The sequence below is a fragment of the Chanos chanos genome, chromosome 1 (assembly GCF_902362185.1).
Source record: "Chanos chanos chromosome 1, fChaCha1.1, whole genome shotgun sequence".
NCBI lineage: Eukaryota > Metazoa > Chordata > Actinopteri > Gonorynchiformes > Chanidae > Chanos > Chanos chanos.
Window position 1 is genome coordinate 48,249,005 of NC_044495.1, and position 23,255 is coordinate 48,272,259.

Genomic DNA, 23,255 nt, shown 5'->3' on the forward strand with positions numbered 1-23,255 from the left:
TATTAATTAAAATTTATGGATTTTTGGTAGTGAATGTGTGTATTATATATATATGCACATTTTGCATTGATCAGCCCAAGGTGTATTGTTATGAAGAGGACACAAATGATTGAGATTGAGGATGTGTTCATAATGCCCCCCCTCTTTTTTTTTAAATACACACGGACTAGCGCGTTTCTCTTTCACTTTTCACTCAGACGGGGAAAGAACCTAGATTTCTATTGTGTACTTTACAACTAACAAAGGGCTGATGAAATCGTAGAGAGAAACTCGATGGTTGACATTATCGGATTTCAACACAACTCTGGGAGCGCCAAAGTCCTACGCAAAAAGAATAATAAAATAAAGAAAACGTACAATGAGAGAGAGAGAGCGAGAGAGAGAGAGAGAGAGAGAGAGAGAGAGAGAGACTTGTTTTTTAGGCTTAAACTGTGTCTTTCTGGTAGGAAGTTGCGAAAGATAATAAGAGGAGAACTACAAAAAATAACAACGGTGAAAGTGGGAAAGGGTGCCCAAATGAAAACATTACGCTTTTGGACAAATGATGAGAAAAAGGCTGAGTCACTGTGTTTGTCCAGTGACTCATGCTCTCTGAGCGCCGTTGCCAATTTGTGCGAGTAGTAGCTCTCCTTCCTGTCCTTTTTACATCGGGTCCCGAGTTCACTCTCCCCGCTTTACCATGTCACTCAGCCCGGAGCAATTTTTTTAATGAGAAACTGTCTAATGCGGCTCTACAACCTACAACAGATATTGATTTAAGAAAATGGTTTTTTTTTTTCTTTCTTCTTTTGTTCACCTGAGAAATTAATTGTCTGCGTGATTAATTGTACTTAGTGCTGAATTACACCCCTAGACTAGTTTTGATTAAAATATAAACAACAATAAGGTTTTAACTTTAAACTCACAATAAAATCTACCACAACAGCCAGCATGTCTTCAGCTGATTTGTTATGTGAATCTATAGTAAACCACATAGTTCTCCCTCCTTCTTCTCCATAATGTGGGTTTACCAAATATAGTAAACATGGGATATTGCTCATAAGTGGCATATTTTATTCCCACAAAGGAAAAAGTTTTAAGTAGGGAAAAAAGTCCGGAGAAGCTATTTCTAGACCAGTTTCCAATGTAGTTAGAGATTTAAGATGCTAATGGCAGTAATTCTTCAGTCTTGGGTTTAACACTCAGAGAGGCACCCGCTGAGCAAGACTGAATAAGGAACAGACAGACTGAAACACACACACACATGCCTAAATACATGCACAGAAATACAGAAACTCATACACACACACACCTGAGGCAGTGTGTTGTGGGGAGTTGAGGGTGTCCATGGAGACAGAGGGAGAACATTCTAGTTTGAGAACCACTTCAATGTCCTTTTTGTTCTTTGAAGTCTGTACTAACCCTCCACAGCATGAGAAATGGAACACAGAAAAGTATCATCAATACCAGCTGCCTGGAAGATCCATTCTGACCAGACATCTCACAGTCTGAATTTTTCTTTTTTTTTTTTATTTATGAAGAATTTTCTGAGAGAATTTTTCTCAGAGGTTTGCCTGCTTTCACTCTGTGTACTTGATGTGTGTCTGTGAGAGAGAGAAAGAGAGAGAGAGAGAGAGAGAGATGTCAGTAACCTGTTCTCCCCTAGAGGAGTCTATCAGACGGCAGAGCCACTGACTCCAGTGCTGAATCTCAGAGCAGATGCAGTTAGGGGATTACTGGCCTGCTGATCCTGTGTGCTGTTTAGGGTCAGAGGGTTGTTTGTATTGTACACATAAACAACAGCAAATTCCAAAGTTTTCTGTGTGTGTGTGTATGAGAGAGAGAGAGAGAGAGAGAGAAAGAGAGAAAGAGAGAGAGAGAGAGAGGCAGGAAAGAGACAGACAGAGAAACTTCAGCACATGGACATAGTACATAACTTGCTTGCTCAGTTTTTTGTTCTTTTTTTTTCCAGTGAATTGTAGTTCTCAGCACTCAAGCCTCATATTAGAAAAACACAGAACTGTCAAATCAACAACTGTGACAATCACAGTGGGGTCCTGCAAAGAAAAGGCTGCTTCTCTAACACGCTGACAAACAGGTTCTTTCTCAACAGGACCAGAGATCGTATGTTGTTGTTTTATGCATTGAGCCAGTTGTCCGACTGTATAACCTATTCAGTGCAAATAATACAATCTGTCCATCTATTCAACTGGGTCAGCGGCAGGGGTCAGGGATAAAGGTCAAACAGAGTGGAACAGATTGAATGAATAGTATAGATTCTATAGTGTAGGGGTGTTCAGTCTATTTTGAGCGTAGTCTGATCTGTGTCTAGAATAAGAATAATGCTTGATAGGACTGTGAGTGGGGAGTTTGTTCTTTGGATACTAGAATTTCAGAGAAAAAAAAATTTATTGTAGAAAAATAAAATAAAAGTTAATCCTCGTTATTTATGACCTTTGTTTACACCCCCTCCCAAATCTGTGAAAAGCCTCCTTTATATAATAACTGCAGTCTGACTATGTACACAGCTTGGTGGATTGGTACTTGTTCTGCTTTATGGGCGTGTAGCATGTGAACATTAAAAATGCTGTAAATCAGATCAGAGAGACATAAAAACAGGTGTCATTCTTTGTCCTGAGGTGAAGTACTCCAAGTCCGTCAATCATGTTAGGTAAGTTTGCTGAGAAATGACATGTTTTCACACACGCGTGTGAATCTGTTGCTGTCTCACCCTTGGGCATCGCTAATATTTCCTGCTCCTTCATTACATAAGTGCCAGACAGCCCTGTTTTGCATGTCTAAGCATTTCTACCAGAGCATGAAATAGCTGGAGGACACAGATCCGCAGTCAGACAAAAAAAAAAAAAAAGGTGTGTAAAATATCTGTCAAAACATTTATTGTCAAGACGTTACACAAATAAGCGACTCTTCGGAGAACTTGTCCGTGTGCTAGTGATCCTACACAAAATATTTACATCCAATAGAGTTAAGACATCTTCCAAAATGGCTCTTCACAAATTAATTTAGTAACAATTATATATTCACAAATATATATTTATATATATGTCCTGTATGAAATAAAAAAAAAAAGAGAGGAAATATGAACAAATTCCTGGTATCAAAATAACTAATAAAAACAATCAACAACAAAAAAGTGTGTGGTAATTTAGTGCAAAGGCAGAAAAAAAAGGTACAAAAATACTGTGTGTATATTTGTTGTTTTTCAGTAGAAAAAGCGAGTGAGGTTAGAGGTGTGTGTCTGCTATAGGAATACGACGCAGCTCTACGATCTGAGAATTCGCCACACTCCCCCCATCGTGACTTCCGTGGGCCGACTCGGTGTCACTAACGTTAAGGCCTGAACCTGAAAAGAAAACAAACACACAAAAAAGACAAACAAAAAAATCAGAATTTTCATTATGTAGAAATTCCGTGATATGATTAATATTGACATATTAAATTGGTTCAATGTATTTCAATTGGAAATTGCTCCAGAGCAATAGAAAGTTCTAGATCATCAATCTTATATACAGTATAACACAATCAAATCATTAACACATTTGCCACGCAGATAAAAATGATCCCTCGGCATTAACCTTAATAATTAATTTCCTCTATCATTCATTATTAATTCTCTGGATAGACGACTCTCACTTATACTGCCGTTGGTGTAAACATTAAATAACAACGGGAAGAAGGACCGCTCAGGTCTCCTTTGCATTAAAAGAAAAACATATATCAAAGTGTTGGTCTACCAGGAAAATGAGATAATGTCCCAACAGGAACAGAGATGAGAGAATGAGAGAGAGAGAGAGAGAGAGAGAGAGAGAGAGAGAGAGATACAGGCAGGGGGAGAGAGGGAGGGATGGAAGGAGGAAGGGAGAGAGAGAGCGAGAAAGAGGGAGAGTTTTCGAAACAATATTTTTGGTATGTTGTCACTGATTGTCTGTAGTTTCCCCATGCTAAAAATGACTTAGAAAGTTCCAGATAGAGCCCTGCTCAGGGGCCTCAGGCCGCCACGTGGATCTTTCCACAAATAAATCTTTATTTGTATCTAAGACGGGAAGAGTACAAGGATGAGAGGGACAGTGTGAAGCTGTGTGAAAAGCAGCGAGGTACTAGAGATGGTTCCAGTACTTCACAGACCTGTGGTCTCTCCGGACTCTCACTGTACGGGAGGCAGATTTCTCTCCGTGTGTCCACAGTGTGGTACAAAAAGAGCCGAAAGTTCACAGCACACCTCACATTTTTCCATTATAACATGCTCACTAGACAGCAGTGTCAGGAATGAACTTTTTCATTTTTTCATTTTTCTTTTATTAAAGGGCAATATTTGCCCCCTGGATTTAATTATCAGCCTTTTTGACCTTTATGAGAGCATATTTTTTCTGACTTTATAAAGAGCCAATGCACACAACATGTGAAGTCAACAGGGTATCACAAACACTTTAATTAAACAGATTTATTTAAAAAACAACAACAAAAAAATTACTCACTCTCTACAATTGTGGCTGTTTTCTCTAAAATCAACATCAAATATAAAAGTAATCAGCGTACAGGACATCCTCAGACAATAACCACTGACTCCTCTTCTGGAAAACATTTAAAATAGTTGGCTGCTATGGTAGAACATACATAGAATAAATCATTGCTTGACTGTCTGCCAAGGTTGACGTTTTCACCGTAGGTTTTGTCGCGTTCGTGGTTTTGGCTGTACGAGATGGAGCCTTCAGTGCTCTCTACTGCTGCTACAGAAAATCTGATTCTAGGTTTTTTAATTAAAGACCGCTCCACGTTTCACCCGCTTTAAGGACACGCGTCTCAGCGTCAGTGAGCGATCCAGAGAGATTTAAAAATATCGCGCACGGACCAACCAGCCACAGGCAACTACAGCGTCCCCAAAGGCACTGAAACATATTTTACACTCCATCTATGTAACTAGACAGAATGTAAGCACAAGTATCAAATGTTAGAATTAAAAAAAACCCACCGGGATTCATTAAAGGGGCATTTTTCACCCCCTCATTTTGAGGGCATATAGGTAACTTTCGGGGCCCTTTTTGGCCCTCCTGGACAGGTTTTTAGATGTCCCCCGTGTCACTCTGTTTAGAGTGACATTTACATTATAAAAACAAGATGCAGCTCATTAAACTGCATTAAACAGCAATACAGGAATGGATTTCACTGCAAACATACCACAAAAGACAAAAAGAGCAGACTGACATAAGATTCAGAGAACACAAAAACTAATTCAACACAGTCAAAGTTCTAAGAATGACAGGAAACCTGTGTGCCTAATTTGGTTAGAGAGTGAAAAATTAAGATAGTAGATGAGAAATGGGGTTCAGTTATTATATAGCTGATTATTTGTTGATTTTCCAGATGAAAGCTTTCCTATGGGAGAAGAGAATGATTGACTTCAGGTGCCGGAGGTACTTACCAGTCTTTAAGGCGAATATGAGGTCATCAAACTCCTGGGACTCCTCATCCTGTACCAGGTTGGTGTTGATGAAACCTCCCTGGGGGACGTAGGAGCCATTTTGTGGTGCCTGTTTGAACACACTGCTGGGTTGGCTACTGGGTCTCAGAGATGCCCTCTCCCAGTCTGCAGAGACCTGTGAAACATACACACACACAAACACACATATAAGCTCGTCCAATATACACATACACACACACACATACACACACATGCACACACACGCACACACACAGATAAACATGCAGATACACATATGCACACACACACACACACACACACACACACACACAGAGCCAAAAACCAAAGTCAAAATTAGAAGTCACAAAATTTCAGTCAAAATCCAGGGTCAGGCCAATTATCTCAGGGTTAATAATACACTTTTCACTGACTTCTCGGAAAGCGCAGCACAAAATGTCCTTGGACGACAGAATCAAACACACTTAAAAATATTTAGGCGCAGCAGAGGGTCTCCCGTATTCCGGCCAGCGGACATATTCACAGCTGACAAGGGAGAAGGGAACAGAAGCTCCATTGTCCGGGGTCAAACAGAGTTCATGAGCGTTTGCTGCGGTCATGGTTATCTGAAGGGTTCACTTGGGATAAGGGTCAGAGTGTGATACTTTCGGGGGTGAGAGAGAGGTCAAAACCTTTTATTAACTTTTGTCTAGATTGAAAAAATGCAGATAAAATGTGTTAATGCTGCTCGAGGCTGAAAAACAGCTCAGCAGACACTTTGTGTGCACAGATGGATGTAAATGTGGTCTTTGGATGCACGGATAAATTCTTCAAAGCATTTTCATAATCGTTTTAAAACTCACATGGATGCAAGAGTTTGAGGGACATAAAGCAAACAGAGCAGACAAAACGGTAAGGAGTGTGATATGGTAAGAAAAGGTGAACTACATGTTTAAGAGTTATTGTTATAGTTAAAGTGTAAAATGCATTGGTCTCTATGAGTCTGGCTGGTACTGATTCAGCTTCAGTTACTCACTATCTCGTCAGTACTGACTGTGTGCTGAATCATACACAGATTCACACAGGACATGTGACTGGACGGACAAAAGAAAAGAACCCCCCCCCCCCCCCCCCCCCCCAAAAAAACTGGCATCTGATTGGACAGGGATTTCAAGTGCACAGTAAATGAACTGGTGTTGTATTAACTCCGAGAGTGTTTGTATTGTTCAGTGTGGAACAATACAAACACCACAGGAATTATTTGACCACTGGTGAATTTGCTATGTGTACATAGCTGAATATAGCAATGTTTGACTAATCATTGAATCTGAAGTACATATACACACACACACACACATACATACATACACACACACACCCATGCGCGCGCACATACACACACACACACACACACGCAATTCCCACCTTGTTTTCAGAAAGTTATGAGAACTATAAATCTATGTTTTCACTTCTGTCCCTCTCTTTCCCTCTCCCCCCCACCTCCCCCTTCTCTCTCCATCTTCTCTCTGTCTTTGTGTCCTCTTACTTTCACTCACGAATGAGTAAGGGATTGATTAATGTAATTCTGCCCTGATCTACCATTAAACAAACAAACAAACAAACAAAAAAAAAAAACAACTGATACTGAAATTGCACAGTGTGACACAAACCACTGCAACCATGTTAATAATTCACATTATTTTTCCCTCTCCCAAACGTATATGCCACAGGGAAGTAGTATATCAATGCCACTGTCATTTTGAAAAACAATACAATACTAAAAGAATTTAATCTCAGTAATAACATTAAGATGGATCCCATGCTCTTAAAATCTGTCTGCTGAAGGAATTCCCAAGGGAAAAGCCTCTTCCTGTGTCCAGAATTCCCGAACAGGAATTTAGGGGTAATGGCTTATATGAGGGGTGGGGGAGGGTGTCTGGGGGGTGGTGGGGGTGTAATCGGAACAGACTGTTCGAGTTTGGTGAATTAGGCACTACCAGGCACCGTCGGATTTGTCACATCTAACTGGATGAGTGGGGTAAGGATGTACACCCCTCCTTTTCTTCGCGTTTTCTTCTCCCTCTCTCTCTCTCTCTCCCTCTTTCTTTCTTTCTTTCTTTCTTTCTCTCTGTCCTGCACCCTGTTCCTGGGACCATGCGGTAACTCATGGCTCCAAATCCTGAAGTTTGTTCTGTCAAGAATGAAACAGGATTACAGAGAGCCGCACAGAGTTCAGAGCAGAGGTCAATGCAATTAATGCTGCCCTCCTTAGAACATTTACAGATCAGTCCTCCGAACAAGCTGAATCTCACTGCAGCCGAACCCGGCATCTCAGCTATGTCGTACGGCTGAAAAAGCACATGCTTGTAAATCCACAAGCAGGTTGGTAGACAAAACAACCAAAAAACCCAGACTCATAATGAAAGATAGTCACGTCTCTCATGTCAAGCCTCGGCCACAGGGTTCAGTGTTGAATGGGATTTAAAAGGCATACTCTCTCACTCACTCACTCTCTGTGACCCTACCGGATCCCCAGGGACTGACTCTCTCTCTCTCTCTCCCTCTTTGACCTGTGTGAATAGCTGGGATTCACAGAGGCCGAAGGACGAGAGGGCTCCTCACATGTTACATAACTCTGTAGGGACAGGGGCCTTGTGTGGACAGGACTGCTGACTCAATCCTCACAGAGCAAACACTGAGAGAGACTTCAGCAGGCTAAGAGGCACTGCGTGTTCTCTGAGTATACGCGCGAGGGCTAAGTTTGGCTAGGCTGGGGCTCCACATAATGAAGAGTCTGATGACTGGGCAAACAGAGCCACTGAGAAGATGAGCTCTGATAACAGGGCGGTAGATTAGGACACTCACACACGTCAAGAATAAACTGCAGGGAGTGGAATGTTTGATAGGATGTTGAGTGTATGATTTTCACTGTTCTCTTTAAAAAGGGGAACTTAAAAAAAATAAACAAAAAAAACATGTTAAATGTTTGGGTTAACATAAATTTGGAAAATGCCTCATTGGTTGTTTGTGGTTGTACTGCTCAAATGATGTAATTTCTGAACGATAACTAGTTTGACTGTAACTCTATCCACAGACTATCTATAATACTATCCAGACAAATGTCTGGGGCTGTCATGGTGACTCTAAATATTAAGCTAGTTATGTTTTATGTAAACAGAGGGTAATTAGTTTACCTCCTCCGTGGCAGACATTAAACTCTGAAGATAAGTAGTTGATAACTTAATTAAACATTGCACATTTTACATGTATGTATATATGTATGTATGTATGTATATGTATATACAGTCAGAGAATTTGTATTGTGTATGTGTGTGTGTGTGTGTGTGTGTGTATGTGTGTATACACACACACACACACACACGCACACATATATATATATATACACACATACACAATACAAATTCTCTGACTCTTCAGACCTCCACATGTTTCAACACATAAACAGCAAGACAACAACAAACACACCTCCTCCATGGCACTGATGAGATTCTGTGTGGACTTGCTAATCTCCCCGCCGACAGTTGCCGCACCAACGCTCTGGAAGACTCCATCTGGGCTACCATGGCCGTTCATCTCCACGGTGTAGCTGGCCTTGGCCGGCAAACACAGCTGGTTGTGCATGATAAAGTACACTGCAAACACATACAGTCCCTACAGGAGACAGGAGAAAACTTTAGGGCTCCACAAAGGCAAGCAAACCCACATCCCACCTCAAATCCATGGACAATATTTCAAACTCAAACTTAGAATGTTGGCCATCTACGATAAAACTCAAAAGATTCCATATTTGTTTTCAAGTTTTTTATTGTTAACTAATGTTGAGATGAAAGCTGAGAATAAAATGCGTAAAATGAAGTGTAAAATGAACATAGCTGGATGCACACAGGGCTGTCTAGAACCGTGAAGTCACCAGCTAACTCCTCCTGTTTAAGCACTCTGTGTTTACACTTGAAATAGCATCTGTGTGGACACTGATTACTGTGAACTAGCCATCATTCCCCACAAATAGTTTTCCAGTTCAGCAATTCATGGGTGAGCTGCTAAGTTAAGAGTTGCATCTCTACTATATCAACTCGTTCAGGAAGTATGAATATACTTGGCTCGCCGTTTATGTGCCCAGAAAACAAGAGAGTGAATGCTAACGCATCAAATGTAGACAATTAAGCCAACGGATAGAAATTCCTCACGTTCGATTTTATAACGGGATGACATCATTGCCTCCACAATGACATCACTTTCCACACTGTCTGGATGTCTCAGGGACACGTCATGTACGCTAGCAACACATAGCTGCTAATCGGTCTGCCACACTTATACGCGAAATACGTCACAGTTGCCAGACATCTCACAACACAGGGACCGAGGACAAAGACAGACGAGGAGGGAAAAAAATAGGGTGAATGGGTTTGGGAGGAGAGATGAGGATCCTGAGAAAAGGATGTTGTCAGCAGATGGAAGAATTAAGTTACTTAGTCTGTTTCGTTATGCTATATAAGGCAAATTTAGCCTGCATTAGCAGCTATCGGCGCGACTATATATCTCATAAACCTGCATTTTAAGCAGTGTTAACTCATTTTCTGCACTGTCAGAGTCATAAATCCAAGTCACCCAGCTCTTTGTGTATCTATATTGACCTGACCGATAAAACTAATCTCTATATCTATGCTAGATCTGATAAAAAACAGATATAAAAAACCTAGATGTAGTTTAATGACTGTTGAAAAACTTGAGTGATAGAGGGTTTTTTTTATTATCTAAGGGCAGAAGATACAGACTCTAGCCAAGAGTGAGAGATAAAAGCACAAAGCTAACTGTTACTTCTTCATCATAAACCCCGTTGACATTTTCCACACCTCAAGCGTCCTTTCAGACCGGTCGCAGATAAAACGTACCAAGTCTGATTACAGTCATTTGCACTCTCTGAGTGGCTGTTGGGTTTTCCACTGAGGGCTTATCAGATGTTTTCACGATAGGGTGGGCTGTGCTATCAGACCTTTCTCCAGAGAGATTAGCACATGTCGCTAAGGCCCTCGGAGACCAGTAGAGCATGCCTCATTACCCCTAAGAGTTATGTAAGTGTTCCCAAACCAGAAGAGGTAGATATTTTTAATGAGGTACCCTAAACGTTAGTGAGGAGAGGCCACAAGGACAGGGTGTGTGAGTGTGTGTGTGTGTATGTGTAAGAGAGAGCCATAATTATTCAGTATTCTCGTAGGTAGAGGAACAGTGAACCTCTTAGTTGGATCAGGAGACTGATATAGTGAAATAGGGAAGGTAAGGAAAAAAACATACAAAGAAAGAGGTTTGTACTGGTCACTGTGGCAGGACCACTGACTAAGGCATGGATTTTGACAATGACGCAGCGTTTCTGTTCATTGAAAACATAACAACGCCACAACAAATTACAGCGAAGACAGATCTATTTCTGGATGTGGGCCTAGCACAGGAAGGAGAAAGCAAATCTTATTGTGAGCAAACAGAGACTGCTCTTTGTTTGCAGCAAAACACTGTGACAGTGTCTACCAGTAAAAGTCACAGACCAGTCAGAGTCGCCCGTGCTGATAAACAGTTCTGCAACCGTTTGACTGTTTTCGTATCTGTCATACCAAATTTCGGCATGAGCGAACACAGACGGAGGAGACGGGAACTGGACTAACATCCGCGCATCATGAAAACGTGTGGCGTGGCCTGTCGTCAGTGACAGCTTGAGTATCAGATATAGATCAAAGACAACATAAAGAGAAGCAGAGACTAAATCCCCAGAGAGCTGAAAGATCGATGTTACGCTGCACTGAAATTCATTCTGAAACATGGCTTTGAAGAGCTTGTTTTATTTGCTCTGTGTTATTCCATATATTTGTGCCCAGGTGTTTGTGTGTTTACTCATACGAGGATTTCATTTAATATGTGAAACTGGCCTTTACAACACAGGGTTATACGTCAAAGCAGTTACTGTAACTCTATTTAAAACGATGGGCTGGAAAAGTACCTTACTGAAGTATTCCTCAGATACACACCAGCGATCACATCTGCATTAACACATGCACACGTACACACCCTCACTCACTCTCACTCTCTCTCTCTCTTTCTTTCTCTATCTAACAACAAACACATACACATACACGTGCACAGACAGCCTCTCTCTCTCCCTCTCTTTCTCTCTCTCTCTCTCTCAAAACCCAATTTCAGCTGTAACAACTGTGCTTATTTACAGCTTTTGGAGCTCAGATGGGGCTAATCGCACCATTAAATGAGTGATTATGTTGGATGCAACGGTGACCTAGACAAAAACAAGACAAACATGGAAAATCCACATCATGGAAAAATGACTCCAGTGAAAACAGCGGGAAAGTCAGACAGAGCTTATTACAAACAGGCTCCAAACATCATGACAAAAAGAAAAGGAAACGTGAATGAGATTAAGCCTTCCTATGTTTTTACCCCAAGGCTACTGAAACGACTTTGAAAAGAGAGTTATTTAAAAATGGATTATCATTCTTTGACCCAGTAAGGTTTTGTTATTGTTGCCCTGTAGTCTTCCAAAGCTGTTTTACCACTGTGTAGGACTAACTTTAGGTGGTTGGATTAAAATAGTGTTCATGATATTTCAGACATTTTTCTGAACTTGAATCACCGCATTTAAAGTTTTTAGTCCCAGATGGTGTGTGTGTGTGTGTGTGTGTTTTGTATAATCAGGGCTGACATTTCTGTCGTGTGGGCTGAGAGAAGTGCCCACACTAAGACAAAACAACTTGTGTTTATGTTGTCTCATTTCGTGATGAGCTCTGTTCCTTTGAGTGCTTGTGTCGACTGTGCTGATTTGAAAACCATAAAAAATGTATCCTTGCAAATTCACATTATTTCTGTTTATCACGTTGTAACAAATATTAATATATTTCTGTTTGATGTACAGTAAACTGTGTGTGTGTGTGTGCGTGTGCGTGTGCGTGTGCGCGTGTATGTGCATGTATTTTGTGCCATGGAGCTAGAGCATCGGAAGCATCAGGTGAAAACAAAAACCCTAAATTATTTTTTCACAGCAAAGAAAGATCTATTGAGCATGCCCATTTGATGGAATCTCTAAATCAATGAGTGATTGGCTTCAGCATTCAAGCCTTGTGTTCTATCCATTTTAATGTGACTGTGAACCTTAAGACCCCAGGAAAAAAGGCCTCTGTTCAGTCAGAAACCACATAACTGTCCCTCCCACCTGCTTTTATTGCCTCCTTTGTATTGCATATAAGCGATTTTCTTCATAAGAGGTTGGTTGACTGCTGTGATGGAGATCTAGGTCACATCTGTTTGTTTGGAGTGAATAAATAGTGTTGGAGACTGTCTGCTCCTGAAGCTTTGTTAAGAGCAAATGAAAGAAAAGATATTCTGTTCCCGCCTTTTAATCGACTCTGAATCAGACGTGTGATTGTGTACACCTGAAGCAGTGAGCGCGTTGACTTTCCTGTTTAAGGTGAAAAAAAATAGAAAAAGGAGGATTTTGCTGTGGTAATGAAGGGAGATGACGTGGAAATGTCCAAGCACTTTATGCACAGTTTAACTAATCTAGCAGTCACATATGACACTGCACATTTAAGAGAGGATAAGGACTTGGACACCTTGTGGGGAGGGCTTATCAGTGGCATCAACCCAATTTTCCCTCTCTAACCTGTGTTTGAGAGTCAGATTAAACATCCATGTATGGACATTTGCGGTTTATAGTTAAACATTACAGCTTCAGGTCTGTCTATGGGCAGGCTTTGGCTTACTATAAACAGTCTGTGTACAACCTGATATAAGGCAATTATCTGATAAGCATTACTTCTATAAAGTTGAGCAGTTTAGGACAAAACCTTGAGAACTGTCATCATGAGTCAAGCAACAGAGCAGCCAATAGGATGCATTCTTATAGTTTACTAAGTGTTTTTAACCAGTTTAATTAGTAGGATAGTGCAGAAACCTTCTGCACCTGTGAGGGAAACCAGAAATCAAAACTACACGTGCTAGGTTTTCCCAATATGGTCATCATGACGTTTTTTCTCACAGTTCATCTGTAGGCTGGGAACCCATTTACTCTGGTAGAGAGTGAAACATGACAAAAGCAGGATAATTCACTTCAATGCGATGATTTTCACAAAGACACTCTAGATATCAGCGACACACTTTGCACAGTTGTGTTTTCTTTGGACCATAGAGTTATTTCAGATCAGGGGCCTAAGAAAACCCTCTACATAAGCTTTATTTTAATTAAAAGTCATTCAGAGATCTCAATTACATCACGGACAGAAAATATGCGACGAGGAAATAATAACGAAATATTGAATTACGATGTACTTATTTGGGGTTCTTATTAACAAAGGGTAGATTACACGTCTGTGAGAGAACTCCATGCTGGTTCTAACAGTATTAATGTGATAGTTACATACTTTTGTCCCAACCTCTGAGGTGCCGTGTAAGACTGGTTACGACACTTCGTACTTTGGCGGTTTGGGTTGAAAAGTGCAGACAACTAGCGTCTGTTATATAACCCTGTGGAGGAATGGAAGCTAACGTCACCAGTGCTGATTAGACATCAGTAAAGATATACAGTGTGGTGTACAGAGAAACAGGCTGACCCCTGAGGGACAAATCTTATCCAGAACCTGCCCTGCTCCACTGCATTCACTACAGCCCCTGAGTCAGGTTACGGAGGTTGGAGAGCTATTGGTTATGCAGGGTCATCTGAGTGATTCGTCAAACATTCACCATCTAACACAGGCTCCAGTAGAAATCACCTGCACACTCTGAATACACTCCATCACACTCTCCTGTGCCCAGGCTATTCCGGTCCCTCCATCCCTATAGCTTTACCAATCAATCAATGTCCTGTAAGCATGCCAGGGTGTAGTAATCAATGGACTATAAAAATAGATGGAAAGGACCAATCTCTATTTAGTTCTGGCCATACTCCAGCAAGCTACACAGCAGACTATGGTCCTCCACCAAATTACGCTGCAGCCCATAGTAATCCACTCATAGTACTCCACTAAGATAAACAGCAGGCTATACTAATCCAACAGGTTACACTGCAGATTATGGTATGTGTGTCTGAGTGTGTGTGTGTATGCATGTGTGCTTGTGCGTGTGCATGTGTGTGTGTGCGTGCATGTGTTTGTGTGTGTGTGTGTGTGTGTGTCCATGCGTGTGTGTGGTTCATGCAGTGCTGCAGCAGTGGTGTGTTTAATAAGGTTACAAGTTTAATGGGGAAGGAGGTGACCTTGGCATTATCCTAGGTGCCTGATACGAAGTCGCTTTTATGAGGGTGAAAAGAATTCGGCTGATAAGATGAGTTTATGGCGGTTACCATGTTCTCCTTTATCTGACAGAAACACTAAGTAACTCAGACTCTCAGAACCTGACCTACGCAGCACAAGGAAGCACACTTCAAATGAATAACTTGGAAAATTCAAACACTAAAGATAAAACAGACAAACAAACAAACAAAAAAACAGACTTGCAGGATTAATTTCAGGGAGAACACAAATATCATATGAAATAAACAGAAATTTGAAAAGAAAGGACAATGGGTAGAGGAAATGCTTAGAAAAATTTGGTGTATTTAAGAAAACTTTAAATATGCAAATCTTTAGTAGAAACATATTGGGTAGGAGCTTGTTGCTTGTGTTGTAATATAGTGTTGAAAGGATGCGGAATGTTCTTACCAGGAGGATGTTGAAGATGACGAGGAGAATTAGCATCCAAAGATATCTGTAGGCCATGTGCAGGCCTGCCCATACACAGACCACAGACACCAAGGCAAACAGATACAGCACCAAAGGCACCTCTGCAAAGACAAAAAACACCAAAAACAAAACCAAATGATCAGCCTTCTACATGCTTCATAAGCAAACACTGAAATAGACGCTTACCAAAAATGTAAACTCTTTTTCATGTGGAGAGCAGAAATAACTTCCACTAAACAGAAGTTTAGCCACTTTACTCTACTGTGTGGCATCTGGAGTGAGTTAGCAAGTTGCTGAGTGTGGTTATTCCACAGTGTTCTCAGTGAAGAATTGGAGGTCTATGCGCCCGCTGGTGCCCATAGGTTTGATTGGCACCAGTCACTGTTTCCAGTCATGGAGTGAGCTGGCACTGTGAGGACTGACAGTTTTTTCCACAGTTCCACAGAGAGAGAGAGAGAGAGAGAGAGAGAGAGAGAGAGAGAGAATCTGCACACAGCTCTCTTTGACAGCTTTGGCACTGGCTTAAAAAGTGGTGCACGCGTGTTTATTGACCCGCGGCAGAAATCCAGAAAAGCTTCCACTCAAAAGACTGTGTTCATTACGGGAGGCCTTTAATCAGGACGGCTGCTCAGGGCCCGCTGGAGCTGGCACAGAGGCTCGGCGCTTGACCCAAGATTCTCCTCACCGACAAACAATCCCTGACTAGTGCCAGAAGTCTCCCTGGCAACCCGGTAAAGAGGCCTTAACTGATTTTTAGTAAAGCCACAGGTTTGGTTTGCGGCGTCTGTGAAATGCATTAAGGGGGTGAAAATCGGTGCAAACAGCTAAATGCTGACGAAACAAACCATTATAACAGTGGCAAAACTGGAAGAATGAAATAAAGGCGATACAATAAAGTGGAAAAAAAAAAGAGTCAGTGTTACCAAATTTCCACTACTTGGCAATGATTTTACTATGTATTTATAGCGCTGCTATTCTCTGAAATGTTCTCACAAGGATGTCTGTAAGTTTTATTAGAAAGAGAGAGATACTAAGAGTTTCAGGATTGCCTTTTGCCAGCTAATGTACCAGTTAACAAAAAAAATCCGCTACAACAAAAATCTCATTTCAGTTTAAGTACCAAAAAAAAACTACACTAGTTTGAAATTAGTTCTGATTCTGAGTTCCACCCTCAGACAACATACTCCTTCGCTACCTGAGGAGATAAAGCTTATTAAAACTGTCAGTTTATCTCAAGGGCATTTTAATACAATGACTCAGTCACGCATTGTCCATGTGTTAATACTAGTGCTACCAAAAATGATTTGATGATAACAGTAGCACTAATAACAGAATAATGGCCATCAGAGGATGTGGCAGACAGAGGCAAAGTACAAGAGGAGCAGAGGCCTGGTTCGTGATTGGCGGAGAGAAAACCGTGCCATTGTCTGTAACAAGTTGGCCAATTAGCATCCCATAAAAGCCCACGACCCCAGTGCCAACGTGCCGTCTTTTATTCGCATGTTTAATAAGAGAACAAACGGGCCGCGGCGTAGCGAGAACATGTTGACTCATCCACTCATCACTCGCTTCATAACACACACACACACATGCACGCGCGCACACACACACATAAAAGAGCCCCCACAAAATGACAAAGCTGTTGAACGTGCCCACAAAAAAAACCCCAACAAAACAAAACAAAACAAAAAAACCCCTGATGCTTGAGTTGTTTGAATTGGACCCCAATTCCCTTGTTTCTATTCAAACTAAAAAGAGAGCCATTTACAAACAAACAAACAAACAAAACCCCAGTAAACAAATGGAGCTAGAATATGCATGATCTCTTTTGATAAGACCCAATATTTAATTCAGTGTTCTTGCAATGAAATAAAGACAGATAACATGCTAATTATCAAGGCAGATAATTCACAACAATCCGCCACAGCCTTGGTTTTTATCAAGCATTAATTGATTTAAAGGGGGGAAATGTCTTCTGGAGAAACTGGCAAAAACAACAAGCAACCTTCCTGTGCTCAGAAAAAAAAAAAGATTTCCATGGTAATATTAGACAAGCTAGGATGTATCCAGCTCTCATAATCTGTCATCATATACTTCTATACATTCAGCCAATCAGTGAGAGAGACACAGAAAAGACAGAATTTTGTTGAATGTTTAAGCAGTAGCAGAAGATATGAAGCCCGATCATACTGAAAGCGATAGGCCGCTGCCGAAAAAACGCTAAAAACAGATCACGGCTATTCCCTTAGCCCCGCGGCTGATGAACATGCATGAGTAAAAACAATCAGAGAAATTTGGACAGACGTTTCATCAGGAGTTAGCTGTGTGAGAGGAATACGACATATCTCATATCAGGTGTACATTAGGGAGGGTTTCTGCCTGTGGAGAACATTATGTTTGTGCTGCAATAATAGCACTCAGTGTCATTCCAAGATAATGCGTTAGCGCTAACATCTGTTCTGCTAACCCGTACAAACTGAAACCCTTTGAGACTCAGCAGACAAATTGACTTTAATGACAGAGTGACAGGCTGAGAGATTTGTAACGTGTATTAGCCCGATGTGCGTGTTTGTCTCGGAGGGGTTTTTTTTTTTTTTAACAGGTCAGTGTATAGGGGCTATTCTGAATGACTTGGACACAAAAAGTAGGTCATACATTTCGCACCAGACATAGACACTCAGGGCACAGGGCCTGAGTTTACTCAACCAACTGGCAGTTAGGTGCAACTTCCCATCACCTTACGCCTGTGTGCTCGCGCTCTCTCGCTCTCTCTCACACACACGCGCACACTGTGTGATTTTTTTTTTTTTTGAGTTATTACCGCTGAACTTTATTGTCTGTGGTGAAAAGCCGTCTGTACCTCTCTCTGTGTGTTTATCTGTTGATGCCTGTTATGTTATGTTCTCTCACCACCTCAGGGTTCACTTCCCTTCACCCTTTCCCAGTACATTCTCTCTCTTTCACACATGGCTACATTCTTCTCTCTCTCTCTCTCTCTCTCTCTCTCTCTCTCTCGGTCGTTCTCACTCTCTATTTTCCATCAATGCAAGCACATTCCTGGCTGTGGTCTGTATCTGAGCACCTCAGAATCAACAGTAGGTTCTCAAACCCTGAGTACGGGCTGGCAATGAGCAGAGAAATGGAGTTCTCTCTCTGTCTGTCTCTCTCTCTCTCTCTCTGTCATTCTCTCTCACTCTCCCTCTCTGCCTCTCTCCTATGGAAAATACATTTGACTCTCCTAAGAACAACATACGGTGTAACTGCCATAGCCACTACTTGCTCTAAATTCCAAAGCTAGAGTTTAGATACATATAACTTAGAGCTCTCACAGACCAATCAAATGCTGCTACAGAAACCAACACCACAAGTTAGCAGGACCACTTGAAAATGGGTCAGTAGGAGTGATGTCAAACGATATGGAAACTTATGCTGTGTCAACAGCCATATTAGTTCAGTCATTCTGAACAGAAAGTTTCTGCAGTAGGAGGTGTTTTTTTTTTTTTTTAGTCACAGAGAAGAGCGTTCATTGTTTATTAGCAGAGAGAAGACTCCCAGCACGGGAAAACAAACCTAAAGGAGCTCCGAACACAAACAGAGGCCCCCCGAAAGGCGAAGCTAGCACCGCGGCTCTGGTCTGCGGCAGCTGTCACAACAAACGGCCGGAGAGCTTTGGCTCTTACCGCAAAGAGGCTTTGCTTTGGTTCAATCACGACGGGGCTAGAACTAACATCTGTCTGGCCAGCCGTATGATGGTTTTCAGTGGAACAGCTGGATTTCTCCCGGGGTATGGAGGAGTTTGAAATCAGCACTTTGCTGTGTGTTTAGGTTTGCTGTGTGTAAGTGTGTGGGGACACGCTTGACCTTTTGATACAGACGTCCTTCTCCCTCAACTAGGGCTTGTGATGTGCAGTGCATTATGGTCTGGCTAGGTGCCAACTCTGTAGACAGACTCCCCCTCCCCCTTTAGTCACAGACAGACACTCTCGATGGAAAAACTAACGACCAAAGATTGTCAAGGGAGAAGTCAGAAGAGCTGTCACTTTCTACAGGGCTTCCTGGGGGGGTTACAAAGGGATACGATCTTGAAAATGACTGCCTTTCTAAGAGGTCACATCTGCAAACTCATGAAATTTGTCTTGTGTCTGTTACAGTGTTCTGAATGGTTTAGTGGTTCTCTTCTTAAAATTACAAAGAGTAACAACATTAAACATTAAAGAAAGTCATTTGGTTTTTGCTGCACTTCAATAGACAGCACGGTTCATTTCTTTCTTTTAAACAACTCTTGGCGTAGATGACACAAATAAATAAAGCCCTGTTGTTTAAGCCAGCCCGTCTATTTCTGTCGATCCATGCTGTTCAGTTGTCCCCTTTTTTTTTCTCATTCTGTTTATTGCAATTACAACATGCCACAAGCCTAAGCAGTCCTGAGGAGTAGTCTAAGCTTTACGGTGAACGCGTCAGAGAGAGCATAAACAGTAAGACTAACCTTTAGAAAAGCATGCTGACAACTGTGTAAAGACACACACTCACAGCTCACAAACAAACACGTGTAGAAGACAGTGCCCGTTTTTTCAGCAGGACAAGTATACTGTTAAACCTCAAAGTTTTTTTTTTTTTTTTTAACTCTAAATACGCTATTTATATATATTTACGAGTTTATAGGAGTTTATTCAAGCTTCTTTTTGTGTTTGCTGGGTGAAGTGAAAAAAAGGGTAAGACACAGCTGCCTTATGCCGTGTTTCAGATGTGGTTTATCCCTATAAGTTCACGAAAGCAGGAGAAAGGTCTGGAGGCCAGAGGGAGTATGGTACATTCTATTCTGAGAGGGATAATAAGATCATTTCAGTTAAACTTTCTTCTCATTTCATCATAAATCTTTCCCTCGTTCAAAGATACCGATGGTGGTAAAGGCCACGGAGCAGTAGTCTTACATAAGGAGAGAATTCAGTGTGTGACACTCATGTGTTTACCTGAGCCTGTAAAGAGAAAAATCCCTATCTTATAAAATGGAGGATTATGACTGTACCTCAAATGATAATAAAGGGATGTACCGTCCTGCACTAAAAAAAACAAACAAAAACCCCCAAAAAAACTCAGTTGTGTGGGACTGTGTTTTGTTCAGCGACCTGAGATGATGTGAAAGTCAAACATGACTCGAGAAGATTTCTCGTTGCAGAGTCATGGTTAGTTCTGCAGCTGGCCAAACCGGTTTAAAGCACAGGGAATGGATGTTTAACCATCATTGGTCGGAAGTGATTTTGTAATGCAGTCATAACCAACCTTCTGTTCAGCGGAGGGGTAGTGTGGATCAGTATTTTGGGTGCTATCACTCTGTGCTGGGGCCTTATACCTGCATGACGTATACTGGATACCTTATGGGTGAAGGTGCAATGAAACAGGTCCCCTCAAAAAGCATGCTGGGAAATGTAGTAAGAACAGATTAAGGTTCCCTGATCAGCTACCTATCCAATACGACCACAGACCAGTTAACAGCACAAAAATTTACATACAGCCACTAATCAGGTCTATTTCCTGGAGTCATCATTAACGATACGAAACCATGTGACCTTTCCAAGTTTCATTGGCTTGTTTTACTTTCTGTCCCACACCTGCAAACAATAACATTGTATCAGTCTGATAAGGGAGATTTGGGTTCAAAGAACAGTTCCCAGGAACAACCTGAACACAAAGTGTACATTCACACTCTGTGTACTATCAAACGTTGGTCATATCAAAACAACATTTACTAACAAGATGTACATGTTGTTTGGCTAACAAACCTGTCAGGGCAATCTATGTATTTATTTAATTCTTTTTTAAATCCCAGTGAACCTTTGAGTGTACTGTGCATCATTACAGACTGGCTATGTGTAATAAACAGATGTGGGTTATGGAGGTACAGAGAACAATATCGTCACACCTCATTAACGATTTAAACTAAAGGCAGACATCTGATTTGTGCTGTCTTAAGAGGTGTGGCGGAACTCTCTGTTGTTCGCTGTTTGGACTAGGAACAAGTAGACCGAAAGAGGTTTGTCAATGTGGGTTGAACTTATCAACCCAAAATTGTTCTGATATGCTAAACAAGCAGCAAGAATGCTTACGTCTGCGACATCCGAAGCGTCATAAGCCACCTACAAAACAGGTAGAGCGCGTCGGCAGCCAGGAGTGATAAATGTGTTTTCAAGAACATAGATGCAAGACATGTTTAATTCATGTCTCTCAGGCATGTATATAGATAATGTTATTGGGTCAAGTCCTGCAAAGGAAGGAGAAACACTTATCAGCTTTTTGTCAATAGCCTTTTACTGCCTCTTCAGCTAGCGTCGCGTAATTAGGCGTGGCAAAGCCGTGACTAAGTCTGTTTTTAGTGTAATGGCCTCCAGCCCCGAAGTCACTCATTCATGATTTATTCACATACTTACTAGTAAGACCTTCATGCTAACTTTTGGAGAGCCATTAAAATCACACTAATCCATAATGGAAATACATATGATGCAAGGCTAATGCACATGCCCTTTGCCCAGTCTATGAGCCAAGGCTAGTGTACATTCACTGCCCTCTGACAGGATTATTGTTCCTCTACCGCTGATCTTTAGCCTGTTTGGACTAATGGATCAACTCATTTAAAGTCAAATAAAAACCCAGCTGGATTTCTGTACAAAATTATAACAAGGAAACAGCTGGACTAGCACTTATCTGTTACTAGAACTGTTTCTAGCAATGTTTGGTTTATTGCGTATTAAAATGGAAAGGCCAACCTGAAGTAGACTGAACCCACAGATTAGTATATTAAAGGACGGGAGAGCAGTGTCATAAAGCTCAAGTTGAAACGAGTTATCAAGTAGGAAAATCTAACATGGGCGCACGGGCAAACAGAAACAAAGGAACAAACAATGAGGAACTCGTGCGGGGAAATGATTGACCTGTATCACCGGGCTGATTGCTTTATTTGCACGTTGATAGTGAAAAGGGTATGGGGGAGGGCAATCTTCGGGTTGGGACAGTGATAATATTCATATTAAAACGATAGACAGCCTTCCTGTTTATTAAGAAAAAAAAAAGAAGGTTAGCCTGAAGAGAGGGAGCTTTTCCAGGAAATCACTGCACTGTGAAATAACACGCTCCATTTTCCTCATAAACAAACCAAGAAACCAAATGAAAGTTTAAAAGAAGAAAAAACAGCTCTGTTGCAATTAGTTCTTTTTAAAAGAACATTTCTATCTTGGGGCTTAAGGTTGATTTACCCCCCCCCCCCCCCCCTTTCATTCCTTCTAGATTGTTCTCTGAGCAAAAGCTTGTCTTGGGGAGATGACCACAAAAGCCCTAAGAACACCTCAAGGACACAGCTGTCTGTGCCTGTTCTTTTCCTCAAAGTCACACTCATGGCTCTGTCTTCGGGTCTTAATCTCGCGGGCGGCAGCGCTGGGCTCCCGCCCGGTGTGAGGAAGGAACCGCAGGTTCTGCTGAAAGGCTGTTTAGAGAGCTGGCTGCCATATCTCTTCTCTTACTTGGCTGCTAACGTCTCTAGTGTCAGATGGCAGCTCGTCTGTCCGCAGTGGGACAGGCCAGAGTCAGCAAGAGCAGAACACACTGACCTAGCAGATCTATGGACACAAATGTGTGTGTGTGTGTGTGAGAGAGAGACACAGAAAGAGAGAGAGAGAGAGAGTGTGTTTAGAAAGTAGTTACTTTGGCCCTAAAAAGAGTGGGTGAATGTGTGTGTGTGTGTGTGTATGTGTGTACACCGTTGTGTGAATCTGTAGTCAAGTAGGTGAAAGCGTGTGGGACAGGCGACTGCTTTTTTCTTTTTTCTCTTTTTTTTGATGGCCACATATCTGATGTGCTGCTGATGCTGTTTTGTTTGTGAGGTGGGGGTGGGTTGGATTTGTGTTTCTACTGTAAAAATAGCCTGGCTGTTAGGGATTATCTCTTTGTGGTGTCAGTACTAGGAAAGCTAACATACAGCCCAACAGTCCCCAGACCACCCACACTCTACTGTGGCCAGCGAGAGAGAGAAGGAGAGAGAGAAAGAGAGAGAAGGAGAGAGAGAAAGAGAGAGAAGGAGGGAGAGATAAAGAGAGAGAGAGAGGGGCCAGGGAACA

At 41.6% G+C, this 23,255-nt stretch overlaps 1 protein-coding gene across 1 annotated transcript in view; it reads right to left on the reverse strand.

The window, feature by feature from the left end:
- Positions 1-3,224: 3,224 nt before the first annotated feature.
- The window catches only part of adgrv1 (adhesion G protein-coupled receptor V1), a 117,360-nt gene continuing 97,329 nt past the window's right edge, over positions 3,225-23,255 (reverse strand). Inside the window, exons 86-89 of the mRNA XM_030777753.1 lie at positions 15,130-15,251; positions 8,903-9,088; positions 5,420-5,594; positions 3,225-3,343 (exon numbers count right to left, since the gene is read on the reverse strand). Of these exons, the coding sequence (XP_030633613.1) occupies positions 3,225-3,343; positions 5,420-5,594; positions 8,903-9,088; positions 15,130-15,251 (602 nt within the window). The remainder of the gene's footprint in view (positions 3,344-5,419; positions 5,595-8,902; positions 9,089-15,129; positions 15,252-23,255) is intronic.